The sequence below is a fragment of the Heloderma suspectum genome, chromosome 1 (assembly GCF_057233095.1).
Source record: "Heloderma suspectum isolate Gila_16-S chromosome 1, 16-S_ref, whole genome shotgun sequence".
Taxonomy (NCBI): domain Eukaryota; kingdom Metazoa; phylum Chordata; class Lepidosauria; order Squamata; family Helodermatidae; genus Heloderma; species Heloderma suspectum.
This window is the reverse complement of record NC_139458.1, coordinates 299,462,124-299,477,666: the sequence shown is the minus strand read 5'-3', so window position 1 is coordinate 299,477,666 and position 15,543 is coordinate 299,462,124. Positions and strand designations below refer to the sequence as shown.

The following is a 15,543-nucleotide window of genomic DNA, read 5'->3' as shown; positions in this document are numbered from 1 at the left end:
CTTTCAAGTTTGGTTCTTGTAGTGCCAAGGATCATAGAACCTTAGGCTTCACCTTCCCTTTGGTGTTATGATAGAGAACAAAGCTCCTTTTCAGTGTCAACAAAACTAGAAGTGATATCGTTCAACCCTTTAAACATCGAGCAGGGGAGAGTTAATTCCTTGTCATGGGAATTTCTGTCCCTGGGCCAGAGTACAGATAATGAATTATGTCAGTCAAAGGCTCTGGTGGCCTGTTCTCTCTTCAGAGAAAGGTGACATCATCCATGCAGTTCTCTGGCAATAAAGCAGAATCATAAGCTGTGTGGGCAGGGAATAACAGACAGATGTCTTGCAGTGCTCATTTGATCTGTTTCAAAGCTTGGTGTAAGAAGTAACTGAGACTCCTCTGCGTCACTGGAACTGTCACCCCCTCATTTTGTTTTCTAAACATTTGGGGCCCGGTTTCTCAGCCCCATGGGAGATACCGCTTACTGTATATAAACTGGCGCACACATAGAGGAATATAATAGGTTCACTGGCTTAGATCGGTGGCCTGCCTCGCCCAGTGTTCTGCCTCTGACATCAGACTTCATTAGCTACTTTAAGGGAAGCAACTATCAGCACAGGGTTATGTAACAGAAGCAGTCCAGCAGGTTCATCGCTGAGCCATTCGTTTGTGTGCCCCGAATAAGCAAGAGATTTGTTTTTTGCTGATGCATGGGAAAAAGTAGCACTCAGCAATAATCTTTGATTCTGTAAACCACTTAAAGTTATCTTTACATATGGTAAGCAGTACATAAATTAATTAAATAAAATAGATAAATAAAAATAATACATAAAGGCTTGAAGAAATGAATAATAGCTAGTGGAGGCTGGTTTTGTTTTGTTTATTTGCTTTTTGTTTAGTGGAACTGATGAATGGACCAGAAATATGGGGTGCAATAGCTCGTTGGTCATTGATTTGAATGGAGAACGTGATGAGAATAAATGAGGCAGGACTCATGTATAATAGCTAGCTGATTTCTGCTTTGAATGGAATGATAAGCACTGGTTCTACTGGATCCGTGTATGAGAGTTAGCTGGTTTGAATGAGGGATGATGCACATCCAGTCCTACTGTGTATGCAGTGTGAAATAGCCATGCGTTATAACGACTGGGGAACTGTGTCAGTTATGTATCTATGAAAATTGTCCTGAATATGTGATCTCAGTGTTCAGGAAGGCAGAGATGTCAACAGAAAGAAATTGGAAGATGTCTGGATTAAAAAAAACACCCAATAATATATATGCCGCTGTTCAATATAAATATTCTTGGGGCAGCTCAATAACAATAAGGGTAAAACAATAAGAATAAATACAATCACAATAAAACAATACAAAATTAAAACAGTGAACAAAACTAAAGTTCTGTTCACTGGGTGACTCTGGGCCAGTCACAGACCCTCAGCCCAACCTACTTCACAGGATTGCTGTCGTGAGGATAAAATGGAGGAGGAGGAGGATTATGTACGCCGCCTTGAGTTCCTTAGAGGAAAAAAGGCGGAATATAAATAAATATATATAATAAATAATAAAGTGCTGTCACTAGTGAACAGCTAAAGGCCCAAGAAAATAGCAATGTCTTCATCCGATACCAAAAATCTAAGGGTGGGACTCCACCAGGCAAAACAAGGGGTTATTACGGGAAAAAGAAACTCTTGTCCACCTCACCCCACCTCACCGGAGAAGTATTAGAGTTGCTGCACCCCAAATTGACAACAAAGTCTGGGCCAAATACTTTGGTCCAGCACTACTTTGAATTGTGCTCAGGAATGGATGGAAACTAGTGAAGATGTTTAAGAAACTGAGAGTTTGTCTTTAGGCTGTGAGATGTCCTCTCTAGCATCTAGCACTTGTGGCTGTCTGAGAACTGGCACCTGAATCGCTTCAGGGACTTGTCATGTGAGGTTGAACTCACACTCTTTGTTAGGCCAGTGTAAAGAGTCCTTCGGCATTTATGAAATGTGCCAGTGTTATGACCGCAGCTCTGCATGGGGGACCCATGACCTTATCTTATTTCTGATCCTGGTACACAGCAGCTGTTACACTATTAATAAACTGACCCAAGTAATACAGAGTGCTCATGTCAAGGGATTGGCAGATACTATTGTAGTATAATCAGAAGAAAAAATATGGGCTTAGTAAACATTGATCCTTTGTTTCTTGGTGCTTATAGCTATGTACTCCTAGCTGTACACCATGAAGGTTAGAACATCCTGGGAAATTAATAATACCCAATAAATTCCAATGATTTCATGGAAGACATTACTTATGAGTGATGCTATTTGTCTTTAATCTGCTCCTTCACAACTGCACAATGCTCATTGTATTATTGAATTAACAGATCAGTTTGGACAGCAAAGCCTAAATGATCATTTTACACAGCACATCAATTAGCTAGGAAGCAAAGTTGTTGGTAGCTAAAAGTCAAGGACGTTTTTAAAAGGAAAAGAAACACATTGGCTTCATGGGCTTGTTATAGTGGACCAACTTGGATAAGTTAACCAATGAGTTGGTGCTTCATTGCAGCACAGAAAATCTCAGGGAATGTCCAGACTGCTCACCGTTAAGGCATCGGATGTCATGTATCAGTACTTTTAATCCAAAGAGCAACTGCTGACAGCCACATCCTGTGCAAAGTAGGTATGGCAGAGATTTGAAAACTATATGCTAGGTGCCATGCATGCCCCCAACTACAGTCAGGGCCAGAAATATTGGAACAAGGATAACTGTTTTGGCAGTTGGCCTCTGTACACCACCATATTGAAGCTGAAAGGAAACACACCCAGATGGGAGCGAAGTCAGGACTTTCAGCTGTAATTCAAGGGGTTTGACAGAAGTGGGGCACTAACCATTCAGGAAGTACAGCCAGTGGCATACACACACACCCATTGTTGGTGGCTCATAAGTAATGGAACGAATGGCTGACAAGCAGCTGCATGGCCAGGTGTGGCCTGTTTCCTGGGTACCCCATGACCAATCAAGCAGATAAAAGGCCTGGAGGTGGTTCTGAATGTTCCATTTGCATTTGGTAGCTGTTCACTGGAACTCCCAACATGAGGTCCAAAGAGGTGTCCATGCGAGTGAAGGAGGCCATCATTAGGCTGCGGAAACAAAATAAACCCATCAGAGAGATAGCAAAAACAGTGGGAGTGGCCAATACAACAGTTTGGAACATCCTGAAAAAGAAGGACTTAACTGGCAAGCTCAGCAACAGCAAAAGGCCTGGCAGACCATGGAAGACAACTAAAGTGGATGAGTGCAGAATTCTACTCATGGGGAAGAGGAACCCTTTCACAACATCTAGCCAGGTCAGGAACGCTCTTGAGGAGGTAGGCATGTCATTGTCAACATCTACAGTCAAGAGAGAACTTTATGAATGTAAATACAGAGGCTTCACAACAAGGTGCAAACCACTGGTAACACTCAAGAACCGAAAGGCCAAATTAGCCTTTGCCAGCAAACACCTAAAGAAGCCTGCCCAGTTCTGGAATAAGATTCTTTGGACTGATGAGACCAAGATTAACTTGTACCAGAATGATGGGAAGAGAAAAGTATGGAGAAGGAAAGGAACAGCTCATGATCCAAAGCATGCCACATCATCTGTCAGACATGGTGGAGGCAGTGTTATGGCATGGGCATGTATGGCTGCCAATGGAACCGGGTCACTGGTGTTTATTGATGACCTAACTGCTGATAAAAGCAGCAGGACGAACTCTGAAGTGTATAGGGCTATACTTTCTGCTCAGATTCAGCCGAATGCTGCCAAACTGTTAGGTCGCCGCTTCATATTGCAGATGGATAATGACCCAAAACATACAGCAAAAGCTACCCAAGAGTTTCTCAAGGCAAAGAAGGGGGATATTCTTCAATGGCCAAGTCAGTCACCTGATCTCCACCCAATAGAGCCTGCTTTTCACTTACTGAAGACAAGACTGAAGGCAGAAAGACCCACAAACAAGCAGCAGCTGAAGGCAGCTGCAGTAAAGGCCTGGCAAAGCATCTTGAGGGAGGAAACTCAGCATTTGGCCCTGTCCATGGGTTCCAGACTTCAGGCAGTCATTGACTGCAAAGGGTTTTCATCCAGGTATTAAAGGCGATCCTTAAATTTGAAATGATGTTGGTTTGTTCCATTACTTATGAGCCACCAATGATTGGGGGGGGGGGTGTATGCCACTGGCTGTCCTTCCTGAATGGTTAGTGCCCCACTTTTGTCAAACCCCTTGAATTACAGCTGAAAGTCGTGACTTTGCTCCCATCTGGGTGTGTTTCCTTTCAACTTCAATGTGGTGGTGTACAGAGGCCAACTGCCAAAACAGTTATCCTTGTTCCAATATTTCTGGCCCTGACTGTATATCTTGTTAGAATGTGGCTGCCTTCCTGGACCAGACCAAAGGTATGACTAGGCCAGCATTATCTTCCTAACCACAATCAGCCAGTCATCTCTGGAGATTCACAAGCATGCCCTGGTCATTTCATCTAGATTACTGTAATGTGCTCCACATGGGGATACTCTTGAAGGGTGTGTGTGGAAACTGCAACTACTTCAGTATGCAGCTGCCAGATTAATATCTAATGTTAGCTGCAGGGAACACAGGACTTATGAGCTCTATTGGTTGCCAATCAGTGTCTGGGGCTGGGCTGAATTCAAGGTACTGGTGCTTATGGTATGAGCCTATGATACTAGAGGCAGCTCTCACTTCCATATATATCATCCCACCTCTTAAAATATGGGGATGAAAACTTTCCAGTGGTCCTGCCATCTATTAAGCTGATGGACACCACCGCATAAGCCTTTTGGAAGCAGCTTCCCAGCACTGTGTGGCACATCATCGTTTGCAGGGCCAGCCCTCGGGGTGGGTGAGCTGGGTGGTCACCCAGGGCACTGAACTGAGGAGGGGGGGTGCCAAGCTGAGCTCAGTGGCTGTGTTTTTTTAATGTACCATCTTCAGGGAGTTAGGGTGGCAAAAAGCAAGTATCTGCAACCTTTCTTTCAAGGTTCTACAAGTTGTTTGGGTACTAACTACAAAAATTATCTTCTTTCAATTAGCTTTAAAGTATGTTTCTTTTTCAGTTTCCACTTTGATGTCATTTGCACTAGGTAAAAATCAGTGGAACACAGCTTTACTTTGAGGCAATGTTACTGAGCACTTAGCTCTTCAAATACTGTCAATGCTATAAGCGCTATATAAATAATAATAATAAAATAAAGCCATAAGTTATAAGAGGTCAGCCTGATACCTTTTGGTATATAACTTTTCTTTATTATTTTTAAAGATAAAATAATGGATATTCTAAAAATAAAGAATACTTACCAAAAGATCTGCTACAAAACAAAAAATAGTGTAAGTAAAACCTGTGATAGTTCTGCTGTGTTGTGTAGTGCACAGCCACTGCTCAGAAAGTGGCTTTTTGAACTTTGGTTTGTGCAAACTATGGACATCACACCTGCACCAGGCCCCATAAATCCTCGGGGTGGCCCTGCAAAACTGACTATGGGGGTGTGGGTACCAAAGGCATTCCTCACCCAGGGCACTATTTATTCTAGAGCCAGCCTTGAATGCTTGTGTGGCACATTAAAAGGCTTGTCCCTTTTAAAAGGGCAGTTCAGATAGGCTTTTTGAAATCCATGTTTTACAGTTTAATTTTAATGCTGGCCCTGATTTTGTTTGATCTCTTTGCTGTTTTGTAGTTCTTAGAATTTAATTAACCTTGCTTTGGTAATCAATATGATTGAAAAGTGGGTTAAAAACAACCTAAAAGAAATAAAATATAATAAGCATTGCTGGAGGGACTCGGGTCATGAATCACTTAACCTGAACTTGAAGGGTTAATATGTGCCTGAGTCAGGTGGGAGAGGTCTCTGGGAGATGGTATTCCCTTTTCCTTGTCTCCTCCCCTACTCTCCTATTCTTCTTCCTACTTCTTCCTGCAAGGGATGCTGACCATGAGGCAGCTGCCAGAGTACCTTGAGAAGTAAGCTTGTTATATCCCCAGTAAAGTCTGTTCTTAACCCACCCCTCGAGTGTGTTTTGTCTACATCCGTGGCTACTGACAGGGGGCTGATTCGGACTTCAGGCATGACATGTTTGTGATCTCCATCCTTTGTCCACAGTGTCTGTTACTCAGAGATTTACTGCCTCCAGTCATGGGGGTTTTCTTTCAGCTATTACAGCTAAAAGCTCTCGATAGTCACTTCAATTGGCCTAATCCAGGGTAGACAACATGGTGCCTATGGGCACCAATGCACTCATGGACACCTTTCTTGGTGCCTACCAAGGTGCCCTACCCTTTCCACATTAGAAAAAAAAGAAAACTCTTTTTCTTACCGGCAGGTGGAACTGCTGTGAAATAGGTTTTTGTTTGAGCTGAAAATGATGGGTTCAAAGAAATTCTTTAGTGGGTTGGGGCTGAGACCCCACTCTGACTTGTACTCAGTTTGGGGAGGCAGATTACTTGTCCATTGCCACTCCTCCCATAGCAGCCATTTTGTAGTGGTCCCCAAGAGAGTTTCTCAAATTACCAAATGTGCCCATGGCACAAAAAGCTTACCTACCGTTGGTCTAATCCTGTTTTAAAAGCCTTCTCAGCTAATGTCCATTACCACATCTGGTGGAAGTTCATTGCATATGTTAATTATGTGTTGTGCAAAGCAGTATTCCCTTTCGTCAGTCCTGAAACTACAGTCAATTTCATTGGGTGACCCTGAGTTTTAGTCTTGGGAGAGAAACACTCTGCTCACACTGTTTAGAATTTTAGAGACTTCCATGAACACGCACCTTAGTCCTATTTCTTAAAAAAGAAGAAGAAAAGGACCCTCAGAATCTTTAGCCTGTTCTCATTTTGTTTTTCTTCTCTACATAGCGGGCTTCTCCTCTCCTCCCAAGAAAGGGGACAAGGAACTCATTATCTAGTGCTGGGAGCTCTCGGCACTTCAGAGGCTGCGCATCAGGGGAAAGGGCTGGGCTCATGGTATCTCAGCAGCAGAGAATGCTGCCATTTCATTAGGTTAATTTCATTAGTGCCTGTCATATAATAATACTGAAGTGTAAACTTGTAGGCTAGAGAAGATGTGATTCATATGCTGAAGACAGAGAAAACCAAGCCTGAAGTCCTGGAGGCGCACTATGGATCCGCCGCTCCGGGGAATGTCCTACGAATATTGCACAGGGATGCTCTCCTTGCCCAAGAGAAATCAATTGGAGAAGATGTTTATGAGAAGCCAATTTCAGAGGTAAGCAACTTTCAAATTATTTTAGGAACAGTGAGTCAGGATGTCCTCTTAACTTATTTTCATTTTAACCTGCATTTGCTATTTGCTTTAGATATTGATAGGTAGTACCACGACAGAATGCAGGGACACATCCCCCTTTCCTGGCTTCTATTTTCCTCGCTCACGTTGTGCATTTCATTTCATTTATTACATTTCTGTACTGCCCAATACCCAAAGCACTATGTGGTGGTTTAGAGAGATTTAAACCTGAAAAAATACAATCTTGTACATAATATAAAAACAGTTTACATACAAACATGGCAATGGGAACACATGCATATGTCCCTACATAGTTGACTAGCTATGGTGATAGTGCATTAGCAATGAACACATTTCATTTGTACAAACAATCCCCAATTTCAAATTCTAGAAAATAGGCTATAATCCTATACACACTTACCTGGGAGTAAGTCCCATTGAACACCGTTGTACTTACTCCTGAGGAAAGATGCACAGGTTGTGCTGTAAAGCTTTTTATTTGAAAGTATGGACACTGGTATGTTAGCAACTGCAAATTCCTGAGCAGTGTATACCACATCGATGCCCAAACCATGGTTACTACTGCATGTGGTCATGGAAGCTGGTTGAGTTTGGTCCAGAAATGAGAAATTAACTGAGCAGCCTTCCTATACTCAGTTGCACAGCTGCCCTATGTTCACCACAACACAGCTGTTTGCATATCCCAAACTGCTTTGGCTGAGAGTTTTTATATGCTGGTTTACTGATGTTATTATATCCACACTGTGTTCCTGTGTCTCTTGTCAATTCCCATTGATGCCGTGATTAAGGGGACTCCTCACAACTGTTTAGAACCTATCAGGTTCATCAAGTTCAAGCAATGGCCCAGAAACCATAAGCTTCAGGGACACTATTTAGGAGGGGAGTGCAGAGAGGGCTTACCCTCTGGGTTTCAGATCACATCTCAGGAACTCTTATGCTTCCAACTAACTCTCTGTTTGTGTATAAAATAAATTACTATTACTATAAACAATGCACTAGGTATGGATGCTTCAGACAGAATTCATTCCCCCTTAAAAAGGGAGGAGGGGTGATTATTGACTGCCATTGATAACTTCACGGTAGTAATTAAAAAGTCATCGCAACAAATATTCTAAAATTGCTTTGTGCCGTTGAGTCTTGAACAGACTTAGGAGTGAGCTTTTAAACTAGCGATGCTTTAGGATTTAGCAATGCATTTGCTTCACATTTCAAAGCCTGTAGACCTGATCGACACCATCAGGATTAACATGTGGATTGGAATGCCATTATCTATCAGATTTTGCACTTCTCCGAATTTTGCAATGCATTTCTCAGCTCCAAAAACAGAACAAAATATGTATAAATTGTGTATGCCAGGATAAAATACGTTTAGAGAGCAATCCTATAGTCCCTGGAGAGCATCCCAGGGGCCATAGCACATTTTGGATTCTCCTCCCGAAGCCATAGACACTGCCACAACTTTAGGAAGGCGACTCCAAAATCCATTCCCTCCCCTCATCCCTGCCCCCTTGCAGCAAGTGTGGAAAGAACAATGGCTCCTGCTTTCCAAAGTCACAAAAGTGGCCTCGGAAGTCAGAAAGGGGTTGTTCTGGTGAGCGGGGAGGGGAGACCAGAGGCCAGGATACAAAAAATCCTATGGCAGTCCCAGCCCCATCCTTGGCAGCACACCTTCCTTTAGTCCCATGTAGAGGGAAATGAGACAAGAGGAGGATGGAGAGGCAAAAATCAGCTCTGTTGCTCCTCCTGTCCTGCTGGCAGCAACCCGATAGGGTATCGGTTAGCCTCTTGAGTCTGGAGGCTTCTTTTTAACAGTTGCACCCGTCAAAACCCTTAACAAGGTTGCACCCTTCAAAATGCATTCATTTAGATAAAATATGTTTAGAAATATGTCTATTTTGTGTCTATTTTCCAAAATATGCATTGAAATACAAATTTTCATGTGGATTAAAAAAAAAACTCAGTTTCATGTAGAAATGGGATGGAATGGAGTTATGAATGAACATATGCAAAAGTGACATGGACTGGAAACAGACTGATCCATCTCTCCCAACTTTAAGCTGACAGTCTTCCCTTCCCTCCCAGAGAAATCTCTTTCCTCCCCATATGAAATCTGAAATGGCAGATCTGATAAGGATTCCATTCCTCCAAGTCTTTCATTGAGGTCAAAAGCTCAGTACCTCATTGCTGAAGCAGCCTGATATGATAAAAACATTGAAATATCTGCCTCCTCTGTCGTTGGTCTCTGATGGGCAAGATTAAATATTGAACTCTAATGGAGAATAGTGGTTTTTATTACTAATAACTGCTTCTGAACAATAAAAGAGGCCATGTCCCATTTATGTAACGCAACATCCTCATTTAATAGATTTGCTAAAGTCCACCAAGGACACACTTAACACAGTCCATTTTATATTTCAATAAACCAGCTGGACAGACTAGAAGAAAAGCAGAAAGAAACATACCGGCGCATGCTCGAGCAGCTCCTCTTGGCAGAGAAATGCCATCGGCGCACAGTTTACGAGCTGGAAAATGAGAAGCATAAACATACAGATTACATGAACAAGAGCGATGACTTTACCAACCTCTTGGAGCAGGAACGTGAAAGGTGAGTATTAGAGCCAGCCTGTTGAATAAACTCTGCATTTCAAAAGTTACTTTGATAGGAAATGAAAGGCTTTTAAATGACATTTTTTCAGCAGAACTTTAGAATTGCAGATATTGTAGGAGTAGAAATGTATTCACATTTTGAGCATTATTTTTCCATACACTGCTCCCACCACTGATCAAACCTTCCTACCCAAACTTAACCTAGTGTCAACTCTCTGGTACCCCTAGTACAGATTTAGGGCTAATTCCTACATGCATTTTTATATGCTGAATTCAACTTCCATTGACTCATCTCACTCAATGGAGTTTTGTAATTAAATAATCTTGTGAATGGTTCAAGATGTGTACAGAATGTAACTAAGCAAAGAATCTCTTCAACAAATGGTTTTCATTGGGATGTACTAAATCATGATTTGGACATAGGTGCGTGACCATTCAGAAAAATAAGATGCATAGATCCACTAGAAACACTGATCTATATTGATTCAATACATAAAAACCAGTAACCCTTTAGGACACACAATAAAACTGTAATCATGGCCTAACTGCTGTTCTGGTAATGGTAGTGGTACTTTGAGGGCATGTGTACCCTATAAATGTAGATTAGTTTTATACCACTTTAACTGTCATAGTTTCGCACAAATAATTATGGGAACTGTAGGTTGGTGAGATACTGTCAACTTTCTGTTAGAGATCCCTAGTCCCCTCACAGAGCTACAGTGTCCAGGGTTCCCTGTGAAGAGGGAACTACAGTTTAAGTCATTAGCAGAGTTGAAGCAAGTATATGCAAATACCTGAAATTTTTTGAACTATCCAATTTTGCCAAAGTATGATTTAAAAAATACAAAATTAAAGTGTGCATTTTGGATGTGAAATGTTTGAGCCAACATTCAAATGGCCTAGACTTGCTGGCATCTTCTGATTGTTTTGATTTTGGCAAGCTACAAATATGAATTGAGCTGTACCGTCTCAAATATTAGTTATCATTGCATGCTGTCAAATGCTGTCAGATAATAATTACCATTAAATGTCAACTGTCAAATATTATAAATATTAAATACTATTACATCAAACAGCCACTCCTAGAAAATACTCTTGCACTATGGTCATAACAGAACACAGCTGATATGAACCTTAATCTCATCCATCCCTCTATGCCCATATCGTATGTGTGCACATAAGAGCTTCCCACATTGCTTGCTTTGTGCTTCAGTGCAGGACCAGTAGTGGGGAAGAAGATATGATGTGGCATGCCATCTCTCATTCTAATATTGCAACGTTCTACAGCTGGTCAGCATCATCAGTATACGCATGCATTTGCCACATGGTTCGGTGGACAGTTTGTAAGTGGGGGCATTGTAGGTTGCAGTCCTTGGACTGTGTTGGAGACCTTGAAAAACAACACTTAGGAAAAGGCACACTTATTTTGTCTCCTTTATATTTCCCTGCATAAAAACTGCTGGAGTAGTTTGAACTTTATACTTTCAGCTTTTGCACAAAACTTCCATTTATAGGTTAAAAACCATAGATAATGATTTCATGTTGGAGTTTACTTAGCTCATTGTCCCTGAAGCTCTGTTCTTCAGCTAAAGCAGCCGGATCCCAAGTACAGAGAAACACTGATTAATTTCTTCCAATACAGAGTCAGAGAGGGGTGATGGGGTGGTGGAATCATGTTAGACTGCTTAAGCACTAGTCTGCTTAAACTTGGGCTTTGTTAACACTCATGAATTCTTCCCCTGAAAATAGATGGCTAGAGGTTTTTCTCTTACAATGGCAATTTTCTGCCCTCTTCACTTCATCCCAGCACCCCCAGCAAAGAAAGAATTGGCAAGTTTCTCAGTAGCCTGTGATAATACATTCCTCTCTGCTTCAGTCATCCTGGCACTGAGATGTTCCTTGGCTGTTCTTCTGGTGATGTAATGCTGGGACCGCATCACCTGCAAAGGAAACTGATCTGCAATTAATAAAGAGCACAGTCGTCTTGAAACAGAAACGGGAGCACTGATGTTAGCAGATTTCAAACATCCCCCCCACCCCCACCCCACTTCCACCACCTTTTTTTGTGCTTTTGTTATTCAGGTTTCCTTCTCTCCCCTTTCCCATGAGAAGCTAGCCCTGAGTCTTTCTTCCTGAAATGTTTTCATTTTGCTCCGCTTTATTTCAACTACATGAGATGCAGCTACAGGGTGAGGAAATGTCTGGGGGGGGGGGCTAGATTCTGAGAAAGACACCCCCCCTCGATGCATTTCAGATCTGCAGATGTGCGTGTGTGTGTGCATGCGTGTGTGTATGTGAGTGTGTTAAACAGAACTCTCTTAAAAATTAAGGCAACAGAGAAAGAAAAGGCTGTAAGTCTATGGTTGATTAGCTGATGCTTATTCAAAGAACGTAGGCTGAGATTTAAACTGCTGCTTAGGCTAATGTAAGGCTGTTTGTGTTAACCCACTTCATTTAAACAACAGCAACAACACTTTTTCTTTGAATTGCTGACCCTCACACTGCTGTATCACAAAGTTCCTTTGAAAGTTCAGTTTTGCATAGGTGGTGCTGAGAGAGGAGGAGAAGTGCTTCCTCAGACAAGTAGATCCGCCTTTTCCCCCATTGCTGATGCTTGTGGTTTCTTGTCAAAAAGACACTCTTCATACGCTCAAAGTGTTTTTCTTTATTGTTATGAATCTATCTATCTATCTATCTATCTATCTATCCACACACACACACACGCGCACACACACACACACACACACACACACACAGAGAGCAAGAAAGCAGTTCTCTATTATTATCATTTTATTATTATTTATTACATTTCTATACCACCCAATAGCCGGAGCTCTTTACAAAGGGTGGTTTACAAAGATAAAAACATTAAAAATACAATATACCGAGATTAAAAACCATTTACATAAAAAAACACATGAACAGACAATATACACAAAAGAAACATATATCTAAAACATCTTCAAACAAACAATCTCAAAAGCAAACAACCATAACCATAAGACATTCCAGGACTGATTAGAAATTATCATATGCTGCCAAATGCCTGGGAGAAGAGAAAGGTCTGAAAAGATAACAATGTTGGCGCCAGCCGGGCCTCGTTGGGGAGATCATTCCCAGAATTTGGGGGCCACCACCAAAAAGGCCCTCTCACTTGTCGCCGTCCTCTGAGCTTCCCTCAGTGTAGGCAGCCAGAGGAGGGCCTTAGATGTTGAGCATAGTATACGGGTAGGTTCGTGTTGAGAGAGGCACTCCATCAGGTATTGTGGTCCCAAGCCATGTAAGGCTTTATAGGTTAGAACCAGCACCTTAAATCAGGCTCGGAAACATATAGGCAGCCAGTGCAAGCAGGCCAGAGTCAGTCTTATATGTTCGGACCTTCTGGTCCCTGTTATCAATCTGGCCGCTCATTTTGCATGAGCTGCAGTTTCTGAACTGTCTTCAAAGGCAGCCCTATGTAGAGTGCATTGCAGTAATTTAACTTGGAGATTACCAGAGCATAGACAACTGAAGCCAGGTTAGCCCTGTCCAGATAGGGGCATAGCTGGGCTACCAACTGAAGTTGGTAGACAGCACTCTGTGCCACTGAGACCACCTGAGCCTCAAGTAACAAAGATGGCTCAAGGAGAACCCTCAAGCTACAAACCTGCTCCTTTAGGGGGAGTGCTACCCCATCCAGAACAGGTTGAGCACCCTCCATCCGGTCAGAAGAACAACCCACCAACAGCATCTCAGTCTTGTCTGGATTGAGCTTCAGTTTATTAGCCCTCATCCAGTCCATTGTTGCAGCCAGGAACCAATTTAGCACATCCACAGCCTCATCTGAAGAAGATGAAAAGGAGAAATAGAGCTGCGTGTCATCACCATACTGATGACAATGTGCCCCAAAACTCCGGATGACCACACTCAACGGTTTCATTTAGATGTTAAATAGCATGGGGGACAGAACTGACCCTGTGGAACCCCATTTTGGAGAATCCACGGGGCTGAGTAATATTCCCCAAGCACCACCTTCTGGAGCTGACCATCCACGTAGAAGTGAAACCACTGCAATGCAGTGCCTCCCACTCCCACCTCAGACAGTCGTCCCAGAAGGATACCATGGTTGATGGTATCGAAAGCCGCCAAGAGATCAAGGAGAATCAACAAGGTCACACTCCCCCTATCTCTCTCTGGACATAGGTCATCATACAGGGCAAACAAGGCTGTTTCCGTGCCAAAATTGGCCTGAACCCCGACTGAAATGGATCTAGATAATCAGTCTCATCGAAAAGTGTCTGGAGCTGGTTGGCAACTACCAGCTCAAGAACCTTGCCCAGGAAAGGAACATTTGCCACTGGCCTAACATTGCTAAGATTTTCCAGGTCCAGGGAAGGTTTCTTCAGGAGTGGTCTCACTACTGCCTCTTTGAGGGACCACTCCCTCTCGCAAGGAGGCATTAATCACCTCCCTGGCCCAGCCAGCTGTTCCTTCCCTGCCAGTTTTTATCAGCCAAGAGGAGCAAGGATCCAGTACAGAAGTGGTTGCACGAACCTGTCCAAGCACCTTGTCAACATCCTCAAGCTGTACCAACTGAAACTCATCCAGGAAAACAGGACAAGTCTGCGCTCTGGATACCTCACCAGATTCACCTGCTATAACACTGGAGCCTAAGTCCCGGTGGATGCAAGAGAACTTACCCTGGAAGTGCCTAGCAAATGCATTACAGCGGGCCTCAGAGGGATCTACAGTGTCCTTAGGGCCAGCATGTAACAGCCCCCGGACGACTCTGAACAGCTCTGCTGGACAGCAGATAGAAGATTCAATAGAGGCAGCAAGAGGATGATTTTTTGCTGCCCTCACTACCCCTGAATATACTTTACCATAGGCACATAGCAGCATTCGATTGCATCCGCTAGGAGTTCTTCTCTATCTGTACTCAAGCTGTCTCCTATTTTGTTTCATCACTCTCAGCTGTGGGGTATACCATGGAGCAGTTCGAGCTCTACTCAGGAGAGGGCGCTCAGGAGCAATCATGTCAACCAGCCAGGTCATTTCTGCATTCCACAGATCAACCAGGGTTTTGACAGGAGAGCCTGCCATATCAGCCAGAAACCTCCCCAGAGTCCTCTGGAAATCATCCAGAACCATTAGCCTCCAGGGGTAGACTATTTTAATCTGGCCCCCCACCCTTACAGAAGGGAAAAGCTGCTGTAAGTCTAAACCTCAGCAGGTAATGATCTGACCATGACAAGGGGACTGATGCAAAGCCCTCCACCTTCAGACCACCATCTCCATGTCTAGTTGCAAAAACCAAGCCTAGAGTATGCCCCGCTACATGCATCAGGCCGATGACACATTGGGACAGTCCCATGGTTGTCATGGAGGCCATGAAATCCTGAGCCGCCCCAGACAAGGTGCCCTCAGCGCGAATGTTGAGATCCCCCAGAACTAACAGTCTGGGGGATCACAACAGCGCACTACAGACCACCTCTGTCAGCTCAGATAGGGAGTCTGTTGAACAGCAGGGTGGGCGGTACACCAACAGAGTCCCCAGTCTGTCCTGCTGGCCCAGCACAAGGTGCAAACACTCCAGACCAGTAGTCACATGGACAGGGAGCCTGCAGAGGGAGATGGAACTCCTATAGACCACGGCAACCCCCCCCC

General features: G+C 43.3%; 1 protein-coding gene across 4 annotated transcripts in view; it reads left to right on the top strand.

Moving 5' to 3' along the window:
* Positions 1 to 15,543, top strand: part of FILIP1 (filamin A interacting protein 1) — a 119,380-nt gene that overhangs the window by 67,828 nt on the left and 36,009 nt on the right. For all 4 annotated transcript variants that reach the window (XM_084826909.1, XM_084826908.1, XM_084826907.1 and 1 more), the window contains exons 3-4: positions 7,078 to 7,251; positions 9,717 to 9,895. In XM_084826909.1, coding sequence (XP_084683035.1) covers positions 7,078 to 7,251; positions 9,717 to 9,895 — 353 coding nt within the window. The remainder of the gene's footprint in view (positions 1 to 7,077; positions 7,252 to 9,716; positions 9,896 to 15,543) is intronic.